The sequence below is a fragment of the Rutidosis leptorrhynchoides genome, chromosome 2 (assembly GCF_046630445.1).
Source record: "Rutidosis leptorrhynchoides isolate AG116_Rl617_1_P2 chromosome 2, CSIRO_AGI_Rlap_v1, whole genome shotgun sequence".
In the NCBI taxonomy this organism is placed as follows: Eukaryota; Viridiplantae; Streptophyta; class Magnoliopsida; order Asterales; family Asteraceae; genus Rutidosis; species Rutidosis leptorrhynchoides.
The window spans coordinates 650,229,002-650,251,292 of record NC_092334.1 but is presented as its reverse complement, the minus strand read 5'-3'; the positions used below and the strand labels follow the sequence as shown (position 1 = coordinate 650,251,292).

The window sequence follows — 22,291 nt, the reverse complement described above, 5'->3', positions numbered from 1 at the left end:
AGGGACGTTTTGCTGTCCTTGCACATGTGAAAGCGGTAGAAATCGAGGTGAAAAGCGTGAACGACGTTCGAATTGTGAACGAATTTTCCGATGTCTTCCCAGAGGAATTGCCTGGATTGCCGCCGCAGAGAGCAGTAAAGTTTCAGATTGATTTAGTGCCAGGAGCTGCACCTATAGCTCGCGCACCTTATAGACTCGCACCTTCCGAGATGCAAGAATTACAAAGCCAACTACAAGAACTACTTGACCGTGGATTTATCCAACCAAGTTTCTCGCCTTGGGGCGCACCCGTGCTGTTTGTGAAGAAGAAGGATGGATCCTTCCGTATGTGTATCGACTACCGTGAACTCAACAAATTGACTATCAAGAATCGGTATCCTCTTCCACGAATTGATGATCTTTTTGACCAACTACAAGGATCGAGTGTCTACTCAAAGATTGATTTGCGATCCGGTTATCACCAGTTGAGGGTGAAGGAAAGTGACGTGATGAAAACTGCATTCAGGACCCGTTATGGTCATTATGAGTTTCTAGTGATGCCATTCGGTTTGACAAATGCACCTGCCGTGTTCATGGACCTCATGAATCGTGTCTGCAAGCCGTACTTGGATAAGTTTGTTATCGTCTTCATAGATGATATCATCATCTACTCTAAGAGCGAAGAAGAACATGAGCAGCACCTCCGACTAGTACTTGAAATCCTGAGACAAGAGCAACTTTACGCCAAATTCTCCAAGTGTGAATTTTGGTTGAAGGAAGTCCAGTTTCTGGGTCATGTTGTGAGCAACCAGGGTATCAAAGTTAATCCCACCAAGATTGAAGCTATCAGCAAGTGGGAGACCCCCACTACTCCAACGCATATTCGCCAATTTTTAGGTCTCGCCGATTACTACCGAAGGTTCATTGAAGGATTTTCTCTAATTGCGCTTCCTTTGACCGCGCTGACTCACAAGGGCAAGAAGTTCATTTGGGAACCCGCACACGAATCAGCATTCCAAACTTTGAAGAAGAAGTTAACCACCACACCTATCCTATCACTTCCTGAGGGTAGTGACGACTTTGTTGTTTATTGCGATGCGTTGAAAAGTGGTTTTGGTTCTGCACTGATGCAACGCTCAAAGGTTATCGCTTATGCCTCCCGACAATTGAAGATTCACGAACGGAATTACACAACTCACGATCTTGAACTTGGAGCCATTGTCTTTGCACTCAAATTGTGGAGACACTATTTGTATGGAACTAAGAGTACTATCTTCACCGACCACAAGAGTCTCCAGCACATCTTTGATCAGAAGCAACTGAATATGAGACAGCGTCGATGGATCGAGACGCTCAACGACTACGATTGTGAACTTTGCTATCATCCTGGCAAGGCCAATGTTGTAGCTGACGCTTTAAGCCGAAAGGAGAGGATGACACCTCTTCGTGTTAGGGCTCTGAACATCACCATCCATTCGAACCTCAATAGCCAGATCAGAGTAGCCCAAGATAAGGCTTTCAAGGAGGAGAATATATCTCACGAACATTTGAACATACTTGTCTCTCGATTCGAGGTTAGGGAGTCTGGACTCCGATGTTATGCCGGAAGAATTTGGGTACCTTATTACGGAGATCTATGGAACCTTATACTTGATGAAGCCTACAAGTCATGATATTCGATTCACCCCAGTGCGGGCAAAATGTACCACGACCTTAAAGAACAGTATTGGTGGCCGAATCTTAAGAAGGACGTTGCGACCTATGTTGGTAAATGTTTAACCTGCTCGAAAGTTAAAGCCGAGCATCAGAGAAATTCTGGTTTACTTCAACAGCCGGAAATCCCACAATGGAAGTGGGAAAGGATCACAATGGATTTCATTACCAAGCTACCAAAGACGGTGGGCGGATACGATACTATTTAGGTTATTGTTGACCGCCTTACCAAATCTGCACATTTCTTAGTGATGAAGGAAACGGATACAATGGAAAGACTTGCTCAACTATACATCAAGGAGGTTGTATCTCGTCATGGTGTACCTTTATCGATCATCTCGGATCGCGATCCCCGTTTTGCTTCTAGATTTTGGCGTTCTTTACAAGAAGCCATGGGAACCCGTCTCGACATGAGTACAGCATATCACCCACAGACTGACTGGCAAAGTGAACGAACGATTCAGACATTGGAAGACATGTTGCGTGCATGTGTCATTGATTTCGGAAAGGCCTGGGAAAGGCATTTGCCACTCGCCGAATTTTCTTACAACAACAGTTATCACTCGAGCATTAATGCTGCACCTTTTAAAGCATTGTATGGCCGTAAGTGCCGATCTCCTATTTGTTGGGCCGAAGTAGGCGAGAAGCAAATCACCGGACCCGAGGTAGTCCACGAAACGACGGAGAAGATTGCTCAGATTCAAGCTAGACTTAAAACTGCCCGCGATCGTCAGAAGAGTTATACCGATCTTAAACGTAAGGACTTTGAATTCAACGTTGGTGATCGTGTAACGTTGAAGGTTGCACCTTGGAAAGGTGTGATTCGTTTTGGAAAACGTGGAAAGTTGAACCCACGATACATTGGTCCTTTTGAAATCTTGGAACGTGTTGGACCCGTTGCTTACCGTTTGGATCTACCAGCATAATTGAGCTCAGTTCATCCTACCTTCCACGTGTCAAACTTGAAGAAGTGTCTTGCTGCACCCGAACTTATCATACCACTTGAGGAACTTACGATTGACGACAAACTCCACTTCGTGGAAGAGCTTGTTGAAATTATGGACCGTGAGGTTAAAACTTTGAAACACAACAAGATTCCGATTGTACGAGTACGATGGAATGCCAAACGAGGACCTGAGTTTACTTGGGAGCGAGAGGATCAAATGATGCGGAAGTATCCTCACCTTTTCCCGACTCCTCCATCTACCTCAGCTTAAATTTCGGGACGAAATTTTCTTTAACAGGTGGGTAATGTAACGACCTTGGATTTTCCAACGTTTATTTATTAATAATTATTATTATTAATACTTGTGATTAAACAAATGTATGTTATTACATTTACTTGTTGCCATGATTGCCCGTACTTGACTTTAATTGCCCGAAACGTCTTGGTGACACACGAAACTTACACGAATAATATTTTCAAGTATTATTTACATTCATGATTGATTTTATTAATCATTTTAATTAACAAAGGTTATATGTTAATTACTTGGGCTTTGTTGGACTTAACTTGTTATTACTTAGAACTTGGGCCTTTATTAGTGTTAATGGACCCATGAAGCCCACCCTACTTCTTATATGGACTTAATTAGCCCATCATCACATGTAAGTATTACTTGTAAATGGAAACTAGTTAGTTAAGAACAATTGGAATCTAGTTAACATATAATCCCCATGTAAACCCATCTTTTATCCACACTTTTAAGGCTTTACCATGCATGGACTAGTGAACAATCTCCTCCTCCATTCCTCTTCCCAAAACCGTCGGCCTTAGGTGTAGATGGGGAGAGTTTTGTTTTCAAATTTTGATCAATTACTTACTTGCTTTCTCTCATTTCACTTCCTCATTTTTATACACACTTACTTACACACTTTCTCTCATCTCATTTTTCTCTCAAGACTTGTAAGTAACAAACTCTTTTCTCCCTACTTTTTTGATCCAAAACCGTGGCCTAACATAAGCATAATCATCATCATTTGCTTATTGTTACTTGTTTCATATTGTTGTTTGGTTACTTACTAATTACTAAGAAGCAAACTTTCTAGTTTGATTCTTCACTTTATCTTGTTCATAACAAGAACATACAAGGATTAAACTTTATAGTTTATGTTCTACATTTAAAGATTTAAAAGATCAAAGTTCATGTGTTGAAAGCATACTTGTGATTCATGAGGTAAACTTTAAAGTTTACTTTCCTTAAAGATCAAGCTTAGGCTTGAATCTTTAAAGTATGCAACCCATGAACTTATTAACTTGTTTACTTAGTTAATGTCTTCATTTTATGCACTTTAATTTCTTGTTTGTTGGTTGTTATTGGTCAAATGTTACTAGTTAACTTTGATCTCATTAATCTTGAACTAAAATTAACTTAAAAAAGTTCAAGAACATGTAAGTAAGTTTCTTTAATTATAACTTGGTACACTTATGTTAGATCTAGACTTTTGAGTCTTGGATCTTCAAGATCAAACTAAAGAACTATGTTCTACAACTCAAGATCTTGATTTCATGAGTTTACTTTCAAGTTTGTAACTTATTATTAGTTCTAAAGTTCATGTATGTGTTAGATCTAAGACTTTGATGTAACTTTGGTTCATCAAACTTCATACAACTCTTAAGTGAGTTGTGCTACATGTCTTAGACCTACACTTGTGTCATAATAGTCAAAACTTGGTTAATATTACTTTTACATTTCATGTATGTGTTGAATCTAAGACTTTGATGTAACTTTGGTTCATCAAAACACTTGCAACACTTAAGTGAGTTGTGCTTCATGTCTTAGACTTACACTTGGGTTATGATGGTCAAACCTTAGTGAAAATTATGCAAACACATCAACGATTTATACAATTGAAGCTATATGCATCAAGGATGAGAACCGTGAAGCCCACCCTACTTCTTATATGGACTTAATTAGCCCATCATCACATGTAAGTATTACTTGTAAATGGAAACTAGTTAGTTAAGAACAATTGGAATCTAGTTAACATATAATCCCCATATAAACCCATCTTTTATCCACACTTTTAAGGCTTTACCATGCATGGACTAGTGAACAATCTCCTCCCCCATTCCTCTTCCCAAAACCATCGACCTTAGGTGTAGATGGGGAGAGTTTTGTTTTCAAATTTTGATCAATTACTTACTTGCTTTCTCTCATTTCACTTCCTCATTTTTACACACACTTACTTACACACTTTCTCTAATCTCATTTTTCTCTCAAGACTTGTAAGTAACAAACTCTTTTCTCCCTACTTTTTTTGATCCAAAACCGTGGCCTAACATAAGCATAATCATCATCATTTGCTTGTTGTTACTTGTTTCATATTGTTGTTTGGTTACTTACTAATTACTAAGAAGCAAACTTTCTAGTTTGATGTAACACCCTAGGCAAATCCCACATCGCCCACGAACATGAGTGATCATGGGATTATAAGGTAATACTCACGCTTAAATGACACAACGCGTTTTGGGATCACAGGCTGAGTAGAAGTGCGAGTACGTTGTGGTTAAGCGTGCTCGGGCGAGAGCACTACCAGGATGGGTGACCTCCTGGGAAAGTGCTTCTCGTGTGTGGTCACAAAGAAAAAGCCGTGCGCCTGCGGGCAAAGCGGACAATATTGTGGTCATATTAAGCTGGGGTGTTACAGAATGGTATCAGAGCCACTCATGTGCCGTTGGGGGTGGTGGGGCAAACCTCATCGAGGACGATGAGTCCCTAAGGGGGGTGAATGTAACACCCTAGGCAAATCCCACATCGCCCACGAACATGAGTGATCATGGGATTATAAGGTAATACTCACGCTTAAATGACACAACGCGTTTTGGGATCACAGGCTGAGTAGAAGTGCGAGTACATTGTGGTTAAGCGTGCTGGGGCGAGAGCACTACCAGGATGGGTGACCTCCTGGGAAAGTGCTTCTCGTGTGTGGTCGCAAAGAAAAAGCCGTGCGCCTGCGGGCAAAGCGGACAATATTGTGGTCATGTTAAGCTGGGGTGTTACATTTGATTCTTCACTTTATCTTGTTCATAACAAGAACATACAAGGATTAAACTTTATAGTTTATTTTCTACATTTAAAGATTTAAAAGATCAAAGTTCATGTGTTGAAAGCATACTTGTGATTCATGAGGTAAACTTTAAAGTTTACTTTCCTTAAAGATCAAGCTTAGGCTTGAATCTTTAAAGTATTCAACCCATGGACTTATTAACTTGTTTACTTAGTTTATGTCTTCATTTTATGCATTTTAATTTCTTGTTTGTTGGTTGTTATTGGTCAAATGTTACTAGTTAACTTTGATCTCATTAATCTTGAACTAAAATTAACTTTAAAAGTTCAAGAACATGTAAGTAAGTTTCTTTAATTATAACTTGGTACACTTATGTTAGATCTAGACTTTTGAGTCTTGGATCTTCAAGATCAAACTAAAGAACTATGTTCTACAACTCAAGATCTTGATTTCATGAGTTTACTTTCAAGTTTGTAACTTATTATTAGTTCTAAAGTTCATGTATGTGTTAGATCTAAGACTTTGATGTAACTTTGGTTCATCAAACTTCATACAACTCTTAAGTGAGTTGTGCTACATGTCTTAGACCTACACTTGTGTCATAATAGTCAAAACTTGGTTAATATTACTTTTACATTTCATGTATGTGTTGAATCTAAGACTTTGATGTAACTTTGGTTCATCAAAACACTTGCAACACTTAAGTGAGTTGTGCTTCATGTCTTAGACTTACACTTGAGTTATGATGGTCAAACCTTAGTGAAAATGATGCAAACACATCAACGAGTTGTACAATTGAAGCTATATGCATCAAGGATGAGAACCGTGATAAGCATCGAGCACCAAGACCACCGGAACCCATTATTTTTCTGTTTTCTGTCTTCTGCCTACTGTTTTCTGGTTTTTGTAACAGACCAGTACACCTGGGCTACTGTAACCTTGATTTTCAGATAGACCTTTTTGAGTAGATAATTTTTCATATAGGACTCGTCTTAATCCGAGTTACGGTTTAGGATTTATGGCCCTCCGATCGTCACTACGTCCTTTTAACGTTGTGCAGAAATTTCTGACCTACTCGCACTTAGACCGTCGCCACGGTCAAACGAAGACGAGTTTGCTTCTGTAAATTTTACCACACTTAAAGGACTCATATATGGAGCCATGGCCACTGGTCTCACCTTAATTCAGTAAGGTTAGAGGCCGTGGTGACTGATCGAAGTCAGCCTTTGTTTTAAACTACTTTCATGAACGAAACTTACTTTACGCCTTTTGTTTGATGATGAATGATGATGACCCTTAAGACCATATTTACATACTTTTAAACCTATTCGGACGATTTACTAACTTAGTACTATTTGACTTAGGTTGAGAACCCGTTTGGACAACCTTCATTACTTGCTTACTTTCCTAGTCATACTTTACCGCTACTTTATCATTGTGAGTTATAGTATTCCCTTTTTACTTTAACTTATTTTGGGAACTGAGAATACATGCAGATTTTATGTTTTACATACTAGGCACGAGTACTTAAGCTTATATATGTGTGGGTTATACAACGGCATAAACATTCCCTTTAGCTCGGTAACGTTTAATCATTGGTTTTTGAACCGTGAACGCAAATCTTAGATATGGATCCATAGGGTTTGACATCCCCACTCGGGCTAGTAGCGCTAGCATTTAACGAGTGTTTAATACTTCGTAAACATACGCACTTGCCAAGTGTACTTTCAGGGGGTATAAACGTTAAGTTAGTTACCAAGTGCCCACGGTTAACATATACTTTATCTTACTATTTTGAAACGCTCTTTGTAGCACTGAAATCTCGTGGCCTACCTTACTTACTGTTATACTTAAACTATAGCTCACCAACCTTTGTGTTGACGTTTTTAAGCATGTTTTTCTCAGGTGCTTAAGGTTATTTGCTTCCGCAGTCGGGCTAGTCTTGCCGTAGACACTCGCTGCTCTAGTGTTATGACCGCATGAACTGTTTATCTTGCATTCAAACTTAATTACATTTGAAACTATGTTTTGTAACGACCTAAGGGTCACATACATTTATTCATGCTTGCTATTCGTAGAAGCATACTGTTGGTGTAAAACAATTGACGTCGGTTATGACGTCATCTTTTTATCGTAAATGCAACTTCTTTTATTACAGCATATAGTACTTAACCTTGTAATAATCCTGTTGTTGATGATTCGTACACGATAGTTTTGTACGGGGCATCACAAGATGCATTTTGGGTTGAAATTTCACTTGGGTGCTTTAGGGTCAACCTACTAGTGTTTATAGCTTGATGTTGTGATTTTATGCTAGGTGATTTTCTTTTGGTTCAATCTTGAAGTCCTATCGCGTTTACCAACTCATCTAAGTGATCAAGGTGAGTGGAGTATTTATATGTGTGTGTGTGTGTGTGTGTATATATATATATATATATATATATATATATATATATATATATTGTTTGCATGTATTACGATGTGGCGTGTGACACCGGTTGTAAGGTTTACTCTTCGTGGCCACTTAGTGCTAGGTGGTGAGTGTTACCGGAAGGTTTCACTCTTCGCGACCACAATTGCGGATTAAGTGTGGCGAGTGTTATTCACTCTTTGGTGGCCACACATTGTTTTGGGATGTGGTGAGTGCCACTCAACGAATACACTCTTCGGCGACCACATTCGTGTGTACATGGCGGTGCCATCCGGAAGGTGCCTTCGCGGCCATGTGCATGTGTTTTGGTAGTGTTAACTCATTTGATGACTAGTACCATTCGTATGGTTAACCATATTGGCATGTTATAGCGTAATGTATTATATTGGGATTGTATACGTTGTGATGCTTGCTTGTATGTGGTAATGTGTGTAAGTGGTACAAGTAAGTGGTTTATGTATGTATGCATATAAGTATTACACTCACTAAGCATTGTTGTTTACTCCCTCGTTGTTTAACTTTTTATAGATTTTTGCACTTCGAAGGACAAAGGTAAAGGCTTGGATTAGCTTGCTTGTTGGTGGTCTTGGGAAGACGCTTTTGGTAATGGTCCCGACGGTCATGCTCACTTTTGGGTCACTTTGGTAAAATGGGTGTGTTAAACATTGGTTAAATTATGGGACTTGAGTTCCCGATGTTGTAAACTTGTAACTTAACGTATTTAGCCTTGTACTTAATGCTTGAGCAGGTTTTGGTGATCAAAAACATGTATGGTTGGAAAATTTGTGTTGTGTTAAAAATGAGGCAAATCAGAATCTGGATTAGCTAGGTGTCGCGACGCGACCAATAGTGAAATTTGATTGCCGAGCATTTTTAAGGACTGGAGTATCTGGAACAGTGTTTTGTTGATATAACTAAAACGGACGGTTTTATTTATGCGGTGTCGTTAGGTCGCAAAACGTCATAATCAGTTACCAAAAGAGATCAGTGGTTTTATTATTTATATTTAGCTAGGTTTCCTAGCTATAGTTCACCTACTTGTCTTCCTTTTAACGAGTAAGTGGTAAATATAACTCAGGTTCGTACTTTTGTATGTTTGCTCAGTAACATGGGAAAAAAATGCCTATACAGTTAACCCTGGTGACAAGTGGTGATAGATTAAAATTAACTAAGGTAACATAAGCTAGAAAGAATAAAAGGGATAGGTTTGAAGAATAGAATCCTAATGGGGAACTATCACAAGAGTTTAACTTCCTAGAATAAACAATAAACCTCAATCAACTGGGCCATGAACCTAATTGATTTGTCACTAAGAGTTTAGGCTTTGAAGATTCTGGCTAAGACGGATATCTCTACTCCCAACGTTAACATTAGAAGGTTTAAATAACCTTATGGAAAGGATCCTAGGCACATGAATAAAGTGGTATATCTTTAAAGGAAAGTCTCAGCTTTTCTTAATCCTAGTTGGTCTAACTATAGTAATATTCCACCACTTAATACTAAGTTATGACTTAACATTAACATATGTGCAATCTTAGATATTCTAAGGTACTGCTAATTGAATTAGAGATCTCTCCTTTGCGATCACTTACTCAACCCTGGATCATCTTATAACATCTCAAGAACATTGCTTCTGACGCGAATCATGCTTTTGAGCAAGCCAGTGTTCACTGAACTCTATATTGCCTACTCTAATCACAATCTAAATGGGCAGCTCTTCTTTGACGAATAAATGATTATTCATACGTAGGTACTATATCCCTATTGTGACGTTAAGCACACATAACTACTTACCTTGTATTCTAGGGTTGATCAGGTCCTAATACTAGGTTATAGCCACGTGAATAAGCGGAAAGGGTGATCCGTAAATTAGACTTCTAACCGTCAAGGTTTTAGCATAACAATAGCATAAGTTTCAGATAAAGTATTCAACACATAATAAACATTTGCAATGGATAGATAAGCATGCAAGATGAAAGTAACTTAAAGTAACAAGATAACTTTATTAAGTTAAGGAAAGCGTTCACCGTTTACAGACTAGATCTGGACCATTACAAGTGCTGACATCCTCTAGACCGTTCCTATTACAATCTTCGGCGTTCGCCTCCGGGTACTTAATTTCCCGCTCGGAGGTGAGAAGGCCTTGAAATCTCTAGTGTGAGAAAGTGTATTGTAGTGAGAGAGTGAAGAGAGGTTTGTTGAAAATGGATGACAAAAAGCCTTTAAATAGAAGTGAAAAATGCCTGCAAACGGTTGGCAGGCCGTTTGGCAAGCCGTTTGCAAGGCCCATTTGGCAAGCCAGCCCGTTTTTATTGGCTGTTTGTCTGGGCCGTTTGGCAGGCCGTTTTTCATAGTGGCAGGCTGTTTAGCAAACCGTTTGGTCAGTCTGTTTCCTGGATCGTAACTTGATTTCTTGTCTTTCATCATTTTTCGCTCTAGAATCTTCTTTTTAGCTCCGATTCTCTTGATTCTTTTGCCATCTTCTTCGTAATTACTTAATGTAAAAATTTAACCGAAAAAACGATTATTTTTCCGACAAAGTTTGGAACTTTATACTTTTTAGGACTCAATATCGGGGGTAAAAACGTGACTTTTTAGCCGATATCAGGTGTCGTGACGCAACCCCTCCAGGCCGCGACGCGAGAGTGTGCTGGTTCAGGTGTTCTGGTATGATCAGAATGGTCGAACTTAGAAAAATACTTGACCTCGCGGCGCGAGGGTCACCTGTTAAAAAATGTGAGTGTTTTGATGATCGGTTTTGAGTCGTTTCATAGCCCGTGTGCCTTCATTCCTGAAGGGCTTCCTTTGTTTCCGGGATCGTAACTTGACTTACACCGTTTTCGCTCTAGATTCTTCGTTTTAAGCCCGATTCCTTCGTTTATTCTTGCATCATCTTTATAATCACTTGATCTATTAAATAAAGAAAACGAAAGCTTAATTCTTCGATAAAGTTATAAATGCAATAAGGCGTTGATAGAGGATTTCCAGTCGATAAGCAGGGTTCCTATTCAAGGTTTTTCGAAACCCCTTCGGCAGTTCGAGACTCCAAACACTTAATTTACATCAAGCTGTTGGGTATTTCCACATTTGAGGTAGTCATCTAGACACATCCTCCTGAGGCAGTCACTAGGACACATCCTCCGTCTTTTGATGACTATTTTGTTTGAGGCAGTCATCTAGACACATCCTCCTGAGGCAGTCACTAGGACACATCCTCCGTCATTACTGACATTTGAATCTTTAAACTCCCCCTTGATAGTTGCACGTTTTGGGTGAGTTTGATGTGAAAGGCCGGGTTTTACAGTGTTATGTGTGCAAAAGCCATTTTGATGTTTAACAACACTTTGAAGTGTGTTTGACACCACTTTGAGATGCGGGTTCTACACAGAAGTATGTAGAAGTCATTATGGATGGAACTCAATTTAGTTTTAGTCCTTTTATCCTCCCCCTCAAATTAATGACGTGTCATATTTTGATAAAACCTTTATTTTCTTGGTATTTTTCTCCCCCTCAAAATATGATTTATTTGGAATTAAAACATATTTCGACAATTTGCTACACAAAGAATATAGGTTTTGATGAGAAAGATTGAAAGGCAGTTGATACGTGGGCCATTTAAGGTTTTGGAGAAAACCTTCTTTGCAGTGCGGTTCCCATATAGATCTATATGGGAACTATCATTCCCTCCTTCTCCCCCTAAATTTTTTTTTGACATATCCACTGAAATGTTTTTAAGAGAAAGAATGGGGGACATTTGAGGCGTGGGGCATACACTGAAATATGTGCATACACCATATAAGGTTTTGGTGAAAACCTTCTTTGAAGTGCGGTTCCCATACAGATCTATATGAGAACCATCATTCCCTCCTTCTCCCCCTAAAAAATTTTGACGTTTCCACTGAAATATTTTTAAGAGAAAAATTGGAAGGCATTTGAGACGCGAGGCATACACTGAAATATGTGCATACACCATATAAGGTTTTTGGAAAAACCTTCTTTGGAGTGTAGTTCCCATACAGATCTATTATGGGAACCATCATGATCTATATAGGAACCAACATTCCCTCCTTCTCCCCCTAAAAAAAAATTTGACATTTTAGATTTTGATAACCGTCACTTCCCGTCTTTGTTCATTGCTCTCCCTAGGCCCATGTATTGCTCCCCCTAGACACATGCATTTTTCAAGTTCATCCAGGAGAAGAAACTCGGATGAGTCTTTTTCAGCGGATGGCGATTCGCCTAAAACTACAGAAGTAGATGTACCAATTGTTATGGATTTGCGCAAATTTGGCTTTGGAGTAACCGTGGGATTGGGAAAGGTTGGAGGAAAGATAGGTTCAAACAACACATCAGGTCATTTGAGGTTGCGAGTAGGACATTCAGGTGTCAGCGGGTTAAGTTCGGGTCTTGAACCGTTGTGTCCAAGAACCATTTTGAATTCAAATATTTTACGGGTCTTGTTTCAATTACTCACCACCATCATCACCATACATTATCTCTATCATCTCTTTATGATAGAACTCAAAAAGCAAGGAAAGAAAAAAAAATTGAGCAGACTTTCATTTCAAAAAGTTCTCGAGCACCTATCTTTCGAGCATCAACATTTTTCGAGCACCGGTTTTTGAGCGTATAACTTTTCGAGCATGAAGATTTCAAGCACAAGCAATTATTTCGAGCAGAAATTGATAAAGAACAAGCTCCGGCGAGTAGGTGGTGGCTAGTGGCGGATGAAGGCGGCATTCTTGGAAATGAGCTCAAAACAAAACCAAAACTCATGAAATTTTGAAGGAAGATGCATTAGGACCCGGTGAACACTTCTACAATTACAGATTTCGGGAACAGTTCACCAAAATCACGAATTAATTCAAAATCAGTGACTTTATTTCGAAAACAAAAAAATCATGGATCTCCCTTATTGTTGCGAATCTGAACTTGAAATTTGAGATACACAATCATGAGGAGATTACAAAGCTTTCTATTAAAACACTTTTTCAAGATTTACTCTAAATCATCAAGACCAAAAAAAAAAGTCATTTTTTTTAATTTTTATTTTTTTGGATCTGTTTAAATGATGTTTTGTGTTGGATCTGAAGATCTTCGAGTGTTGGGTTTGTGATTAGGAACAATTTCTGAGTTCAAATCGTGTTCTCGAACATCATCAAAGAAGTTGAAGATTTTAAGTGTGATGATGATGAACGTATTTTATTTTTCTTTTTTCCTTTTTTTTTTGAATGTTACAGAAGATCTGATAATTAGTTATTCAAACTTGAATCTTTTAGAACTGATTTTGTTTAATTAAAACAAAAAACCGACAGTTGATAAAAAAAATTAATAGTTTTGAAAATGAAATAAAATTAAGAAAAAGGATAAAAAGTCAAGATCCAAACAAAACCAAATGGAACACAAACACTATAAACGCGATGAACACCTTGCGACAAGAATCTACTACACGAATGTATAGTCCCGCTCTGATACCAATTGTTAGTCCACAATTAGGGTGTTCGATCTGTTTCTTGATAGTGTAAGTAGGTTTTGAGAGGATTTCTTGTAGAGAGATGCTAGTGAGATAAAGTAATATGATATTAATGACTAGCAATTTGTTCAAGGGTGAGGAGTTTGATTTATATAACGTTATTAATTTTTTTTAGAAAAGTTAAAAAAATTTATTAATTATAAATAATATGTAGAATTAACATGTAAAAAATGACGTGAAAATCAAGTTTTTCTACTTATATGTAGTATTATATTTTTAATCATTATTGCACTACAAGTAAAATCCCTTTTAAATTGATAATTGTATGTATAAACTCGCGGATAAACTAAAAAAATCTTAAGATTTAGCGGATCAGGCACAACCCGCCCGCAACCCGTTGGCAGATATAATTTTTTACTCGTACCCGTGCCCGCGGGTAAGATTTTATGATTTTACCCACCCATCACGGATCGGGTACCCGCGAGTTACGGGTTTTTTCTCGCCCATTGTCATCCCTATTTTCAAGTATCAAAACTAAGCAATATTTACATTCCCAAATCCCAAAAAATTACGCTAAACGTAGCCCTTACGGCTACATTTAAGCTTACCATAATTAGATTTGTAAACTCTCTTTAATTAATTACAAAGTATAATTATTCCTTTTTTAATATCGACTTTCCCATATATAATTTTAATAATAATATTATTCATGGCATGTCTGAGTTATAAAAAAAGAATTATATTATTTATGGTATGATTAAACGTAGCCTTAAGGCTACGTTTATCATTTTCCAATTTAATTTTGACTCTTTGAGTATATTTAACTGTCAAAAGTCAACGTCTACCTATTAGGAAATAACATGATAATTTGTATGCTTAAAATTATTAACTGCAAATATATACTACTCCATATTATATATACCCTCCCTATTCAGGGCATATAAGGTTCATCTAGCTTCTTATATTGCATATGTTGGTTTCACAATGGCTTTCTTTCAACTTTTCACAATTTTCTGTTTGGCTCTGATTTTCCTAACCCTTTTACTTTATATATTCAAAGCTAAAAACTTCAAACTAAAAAGTTGGCATGTCCTCGGTATGATATCTGTAGTCCTTGCTAACATGCACCGTTTACATGATTATGCCACAAATTTTTTGATACGTAATGGTGGCACCTTCATGTTAAAAGGCCCTTGGTTTGCCAACATGGATATGCTTGTTACCACACATCCTTTGGACATCCACCACATTTTGAGCAAAAACTTCTCCAATTATCCAAAAGGCGACAAATTTCGCGACATATTTGATTTCTTCGGAGATGGAATTATCAATGTGGATGGTCATTTATGGGAGATGCACCGCAAAAACACGTTGTCCATCACCAAACATGTCAAATTTCAAAGTATCTGGGAAACGATTGTCTGGAGTACGGTCGAGAGAGGGCTTGTACCAGTATTAGAATCTAAACTAGGAACCGAGATCGATCTGCAACAAATATTTCAAAAGTTAACTTTTGACAATATCTTGAAGTTGCTCGTGGACATTGACCTACAAAGCTTGTCACTCGACTTTCATTGTATTCCGTGTGAGTCGGCCATTCCAGAAATCGAAGAAGCTTTATTTACTAGGTATCTTTTCCCAGGTATCGTTTCGAAACTGCAACGACTATTTTTTTTTTAAAGGCAAACTAACACACACCCACAAATTTTTTCACAAATTAATTATATAAAATATCCATGCTTGGAGTTAAACCCACAACCTCGTGGTTGGAGAGGTTACCGATACTGCTATGCTAGAAGCTATATTCAAGAGACATCCTTTTCAAGTTATAAAACTGCAACTATATTTTTAAGGCAAATTCACACTCACCTATAATTTCTTTACAATTATATATTAACTAGTTTTCGAACCCTCGCTTCACGCCGAGGGTTCAGTTTTCAATGTATTTTTATTGCGTTTAGTTTGTAAAATTATTTCGTGGCTAACGATGATATCGTTGAAGCGTAGCTTGAGTTGAACTAAAAGGTATAACTCGTGAAAGATTTAAATGTTATTTTAAATTAACAATATATGTGCATCTCCGCGTTTCGCTATGGAATTGTCGACTTTTAAAAATTTAACGCAAAATCAACGTGTATGAAAAGTACCCAAAATATTTAGCGTTTTTTAAAAAGCGTCTGTTTTGTGTATAGTTAGTGACATTGTGTTCCTAAAATTATTTCGAGTTTAACGATGGTGTCGGAAAAATTTAACTCGTTGCGAGCGAGCGGGTATGACCCGTTGAATATTTGGGTGGAGTTTATTTAAGATTTTTTATGAAAATGGTTATTTGACACTTTACCCCCTGTTTGGAGGGTCGATTTGATTTTTTGAAAGAAGAGGGGGGGGGGGGGGGGGCTTTGTAAGTGAAATGAAATTTAGGGGAAAAAAAGAAAGAAAAAAAAAGGTGAAAAGACGAAAGCGCCCCTAGTTACTATTCATCATTTTTGTGTAATAGATAGTATAGTAATGTCGGTTGTGTTGAAATCCGGCGGATCTCGATGGTCTAGTCGCTTCCAGCGGCTACTGGGGGTTGGTGGCAGCTGCTGGCGGCCTTCAGTGGATGCTAGCAGTTGTAGCCGGTTATTGGTGGCTGCGGGTGGCGACTAATAGTGGTTAGCAGTTGTGCTAGTGGTGGTTGGATGCCGATGGCGGTCGCCGGCTGCGGCTGTGGCTGCTGTCGGAAGCTAGCTGTTATTAGCCGACTGCTTGAAGCTATGACTGTTTGAATCCGGGGGTTTGTAAATGTCCTTAGAAAACTTGGTGAAGATGACTGGTTCCTTTAAGGTTTGATTTTGCATTTGGTACTGTTCTGTTGCGGCTTGTTTGGTCATTCATTCCATTTTTCTCGTCGTCGTGCCTTTTGTGGGTTTGATGTTGTTGCCGGCGTTGTTGACTTTGTTAACTTCGGTAAATAGGCCTCGGGTTAGGTGTTCTTGGGTTGCCCCAGTAAATGGTTTGGATTGGCGGCTTCTGAGGAGTAAAGATGCGGGATTGGATACGGGGTCGGGTTATGTGTTTGTTGTTTAGGCCTAGGGTTGGTGATTTTGTGTGGTTGACTTTTCTATCGTTATTCATTATTGTGCTCTATATTGTTGTCGTTCATATTGTTTAGAACGAACATAGTGTGTTTTGTTGAGTTTTGGTCGTCTGTGACCAAGTACTCCTAATGTTGCTTCACCTGAACCTTGGTTCTATTATATATATACATATTAATATTTTTGCCAAAAAAAAAAAAAGATAGTATAATAATGTCCACCCTTGAACTTGAAATCACAACCTCTTGGCTGCAACGACTATTTTTTAGGCAAATTCACACACACCCATTACTTTTCTACGAATATATATAAATGTCCATCCCTGAACTTGAGCATGCAATCTCTTGGTTACAAATTAGAAGCTATATTTAAGAGACATCTTTTCCAAGGTATGGAAACTGCAACGACTATTTTTAAGGCAAACTCATACACACCCATTACTTTTTTTTACGAATATATAAAAAATATCCACTTTTGAACTTGAACCCACCACCTCTTGGTGGGAGGGGTTACATCTATACCGATAGGCTAGAAGCTATATTTAAGAGACATCTTTTTCAGGTATCGTTTGGAAACTGCAACGACTTTTTAGAATGGGGAATGAGAAGAAATTGAGAGACGCATGGAAAGTGATTGACGAATTTATTCATGAGTGTTTAGCTAGAACCCAAAACGAGTCAGCTACTCGTAATGAAGAAGATGCATCACTTGGATTATTTGCATCTATGTTAAGAGAGAACAAAGACAAAAAATGTTTGAGGGATTCGGTAGTAACTTTAATCGGTGCAGGGAGAGAAACAACAAGCACAGCTCTGTCTTGGTTTTTCTATCTCGTTGCGAAACATCCAATCATTGAGGACAAGATTCGAACAGAGATATATGCACATCTTGAAGGTGACAAAAAATGGGATATAAAGCAGCTGCATCAACTAGTTTATCTTCATGGAGCTTTATGTGAGGCCTTAAGGCTTTACCCACCGATTCCGTTTAATTCCAAATCTCCATTGTTACCTGACGTACTCCCGAGTGGCCATAAAGTAAACAGAAAAACCAGAGTCTTGCTATATTTTTATGGGATGGGAAGAATGAAAACAATATGGGGTGATGATTGCAAAGAATTTAAGCCTGAAAGATGGATTTTGAAAGAAGGTGGGATTAAACATGAGCCATCTTACAAATTTACAGCATTTAATGCTGGACCAAGGGCTTGTTTAGGTAAGGACATGAGTTTTACTCAGATGAAGATAGTTGCAGCTAAGATCATGTATCATTATCACGTTGAGCTCGTGCAAGGTCATCTCGTGTTTCCGAGCAATTCTATGATACTTCGAATGAAGGACGGTTTGAAGGTAAGGTTAACTAAATTAATTTAAGTACATCCTGCATCTTTTGTAATAAAGTCGATTTTTCGAATGTGTTGGTTTGTAATAATATGAAGGATTATCGTGTGATTGTAGAAGTATACGGTCGTATTTCTTGGTACTTTCAAATGAGGAATCTGATCATGTTTAACTGAAAAATATAAGCTTAAATTTGTTTATGAAAAAGTAAATGCTATTATATGAAATATATATAGATAGGGAATGATGCAATCTCTATTGTACTTTGTACAGTGATATTAAGGAAGAAGCAGAGGAACCCACGTTGTACATAATACCAAGAATGTAGGATCGTTTAAACGGATTTAAACAATCGTTGATTACTATATCGAGTACGGAATCCTCGATATAGTGTTTTTAGTCGAAAACACTTGATTAATTGATCGATTTACCTTAAGAACTGACTTGGAACGATTAGTAATCGAGTAGGGTTTGATAGTGAACGTTTAGGAACGAGTGGATACGGCTTAGAGGTGTTAGGGTTCGTAACCTTAACAATGAAATTGAATAACCCTATATATAGAGTCTGCAGATTTATCCGTACGGATGTGTCAGGCATCTGTACGGATGTAATGTATCCGTGCTACAGTATCTCTATCCGTACGAATGTAAACTTGGTGTAAAACTTTAAGTTCTTGTACGTAGTCCAAATGAACGAGGGTCTTACACTCATGCACCAACAAACTCTCCTTAAGACCCTTTGCTCATTCAATATAACCATTAACAGTCTTAACACACACATAGAATGAGATATAACATGACAATACTGTAACATAAAAGATTAACATTAAAATTTCATAGTTCACATACTAACAAATTAAAAATTCAACATCACAGTTCATCAACAAAAATTCAAAGTTCACAGTTCACAATTTACTATTTCAAAAACGACCAAAATCGAATGATAAAACATTTAAGCACACAAATCATAAGCATAACAAGTACGAACAGCTTGATTGAACTGCAACGCATGTTCCATTTTGTAGATATCATGAAAAATTGGTTGCTTCTTCAGAACTTTGATATCTGACTTACATAGATTCCTAATCCATCTGGGATCAAACATCCTAATCTGATTGAGCTTCCCTTGGTTCTCCAATACTATCACCGCCTCTTCTAGCCTGTCATCATAGTACCACCATTTGAACTCCTTAGCAAAGTTTTGACGTATCTTCCTCACTTGAGCAAACTTCAATGTAGTATTAAAGAATTATTTTTTATTATTGAAGAATTTTTTTTTTATCAAATTTGTTTATAATTTATAAATTTAATGATTAATATTATTTTTTTAAAAATTATTTTATATTATGAAAGAATTTTTTTTATCAAATTTGTTTTTGATAATTTTATTAAATTTATCAATGATTATTTTGTTGAATAATTAATTAAATTTAATAAAATATTATGAAAAATCAGTTGGCTAGGTACAGAAAATATTTAAATATAGTTAAATTTTTGTTTTAAAAATAATTTAAAATTTAATAAAATAGTTAATTTAATTTTATTTTATTTTATTGAAAAAACTATGCAAACTAGCATTTTTTTATTAAATAGAAATTAATAATCAAAAAATATTAAAATAAATATAAATTTTTTTGCAAATAAATTTTTAATATTTAAAATAGTTTTTTTAAGTTTTATAATTTTTAATTATTAAACAATAAAAAATAATTTAGTTTTTTGTATTCTAAAAATTAATAAAAAAATTGTATATTGATTCGCGAGTAAAAATAAATAATTTTTTAAAGATTTAACTTATTTATTAAATTTTATATATAAATTCTTTTAAATAATTTTGTATTACTAATTTTTTTTTTATTTCTTTCCCACATTCTTTTGATAGCTTGTGGAGAGATTGAACATGATTTCGCAGATTACTCACGAAATTTTGATGAATCTTAACAAACAGAAAATTCTAAAAATAGAGGTGTCTAATGAATTATCTATAGACGTTTAACCTTCTGGAGGGATTTAACATATTTCCCATTAATGGAGCAGCTGGATCATCAATGTGTCGATTTTCCTCGGGAATAAACTTAATTAAATACGGATATCTGGAAATGGCCGGGTATTCTTCCAGGATTTCATCTTCCATGTGAAGGAGTTCATTTAGACTGAATCATCCTTTTGGATCGTGAATAGGGTCTCCTGGTTCATTTGTGTAAAATTTTTCTAAAAACAATGAAATCCCTAAGTCAGATGAAGTTATCCGGCCCCTTGGACTACAAGAATCAGGGACTGCTAAATCCTGACGAGAATCATTAGGGTTTAGATTCAATCTATTTTTATTACTTTTGTAGAATAAACCTCTCTTATTTAGATTCATTCTATCGAAGTCATGAATTGAGAAGCAAGAAAGCTAGAAGTGTTATCTCTTGGCAAAAAAATAAAATTAAGCAACACTATAACTGAAGGAAGAAGAAACTTGATGACTCAAACCCTAAAACTAACTATCCACTCCAAAATCCATCTCACAAACCATCACTAACACCACCTAACCATAAAACCCTTTCCCCTAATGTTACAACCCAAATATGATGTCTTTCGATAATTAGTGTCGTCCCTATCTTTCAACTACTGAGGATAAGATCAATTTGACCAAGCCTATGATGCGAGATACAACATGTCTGGTTTCTGAGTGACATACAATAGAATAAGTAACCCGATACATTTGTGTGAATTGAGTGACCACGATAGAAAAGAAGCCTCATCATGTACATACCACACTCAAGAATTGAGAGAAATACCTATAGATCTTAATCTCGTAATTCGTATGAGTAAACCTAAACAAACAAACTTTAGAAAATATTTGATTTGAAAATAAAACTATTACTTAATAACTTTCGGAATTTGGATCTTTGCTTTGAAATTTCTCGAGGAGATTTTAGTTCAAGCATTTGCTTGAGCACAAGCAAAACCTAAGTATGGAATACTTGATATCACACAAAATTGTCATGTTTTTACTAGTGATATCACACATTTTTGGCCTTGATAAAAATTAAAAGATCTTAAAACAAGAAAAATCACACAAATATTATTATTAAGGGTGAAAAGTACCGAAATGTCAAAAAGTATCCAAAAGTGAATTTTTAACATGGTTTTTTAGTACTATTTATATTCAAGAGGTATATCCTACTACTTAGCTTTAAAATAGGGATTTCAAGACTCACTAAATCAATGAAGAACTCTCAGAGTATTGAAGTCCACAAGGTGAAAAGAAGATTCAAGGCAAAAAAAGTTTTGTTTTTTTTATGATTTTTATGAGAATTAATGGATGAGGTTGACGGTGGTTAATGGGTGAAGATTATTTATTAATTTTTTAATAAATAATAAAAAATAAATTTTTTTATATTATTAAAAGAAATAAAAAAATAATTAATTTTCTATTTAAAATATTTTAACGTTACGAGTAAATAAATTTAAAACATTTTAATTATAAATTTTTTTTATATATTTAAAAATTTTGCATATAAAATTATTTAAAAATTAAAAAATTTTTAATTTATTTTATTAAAAAATTAAAAAAATAAATTAGAAGGTTATCTACGCTAAGGTATACAACGCCCTAGTCGAATCTGCAAAATAAAAAATAAAATAATAATTATATTATTTTATTTTAAAATAAATTTGTATTTAATTTTTATATTATCAAAAAAAATAATATAAAAAAGTAAAAGTTCACCATTCACCACCATCACTATCATCCATTCATTCTCCTCATAATCATTATCTTTAGTTCATGACCAAGCACGACCTCTACCACCAAATAGTGAGAACTTGGGCCCAAAGTATTTGTAAGGACATTACAATTTACAATACTTTAGTATTTAAGAATATAACTAAAATTAAAAAAAATAATATTTCTAAAAAAATTATTAATTCTTTAAAAAATTAATAAATTTTTTAAGTTTTTATAAAATTAGATTAAATAAGTATTTAGTTTTTTAATATTAATGATAATACTCATTCTTATCTTTCGTAACTATAGAGAAGTATGTTCATGTGCATATTTGTTCATCTCGGCTCTTAAAAGTTTTTGAACGCATCCATGGTTACATGTAAACTGCTAATCGCATCCCATGATCACATGAACCAATCTATCTCTACATCACATAATGCATGCGATGAAACCTGACGTGTCAGTCTGACAATGACCCTACATATACACTTCCACGTGTAACTTTGTTTTTTATTTATTCTTTATTCAATTCATCACCAAAAAATGTCA

At 36.1% G+C, this 22,291-nt stretch overlaps 1 protein-coding gene across 1 annotated transcript; it reads left to right on the top strand.

The window, feature by feature from the left end:
• The first annotated feature begins 14,591 nt into the window (after positions 1 to 14,591).
• On the top strand, positions 14,592 to 18,057 carry LOC139893783 (alkane hydroxylase MAH1-like). The gene is made up of 2 exons (XM_071876973.1): positions 14,592 to 15,249; positions 17,246 to 18,057. Exons 1-2 carry the CDS (start codon positions 14,592 to 14,594, stop codon positions 18,055 to 18,057), a joined length of 1,470 nt encoding a protein of 489 aa, XP_071733074.1.
• The last annotated feature ends 4,234 nt before the right edge of the window (positions 18,058 to 22,291 follow it).

Bases quoted from the DNA above. Each gene is read 5' to 3' on its own strand.
- LOC139893783 (XM_071876973.1), top strand. From the start codon at position 14,592: ATGGCTTTCTTTCAACTTTTCACAATTTTCTGTTTGGCTCTGATTTTC. The intron at 15,250-17,245 runs GTATCGTTTCGA...CATCTTTTTCAG, and splicing joins TACTAGGTATCTTTTCCCAG to GTATCGTTTGGAAACTGCAA.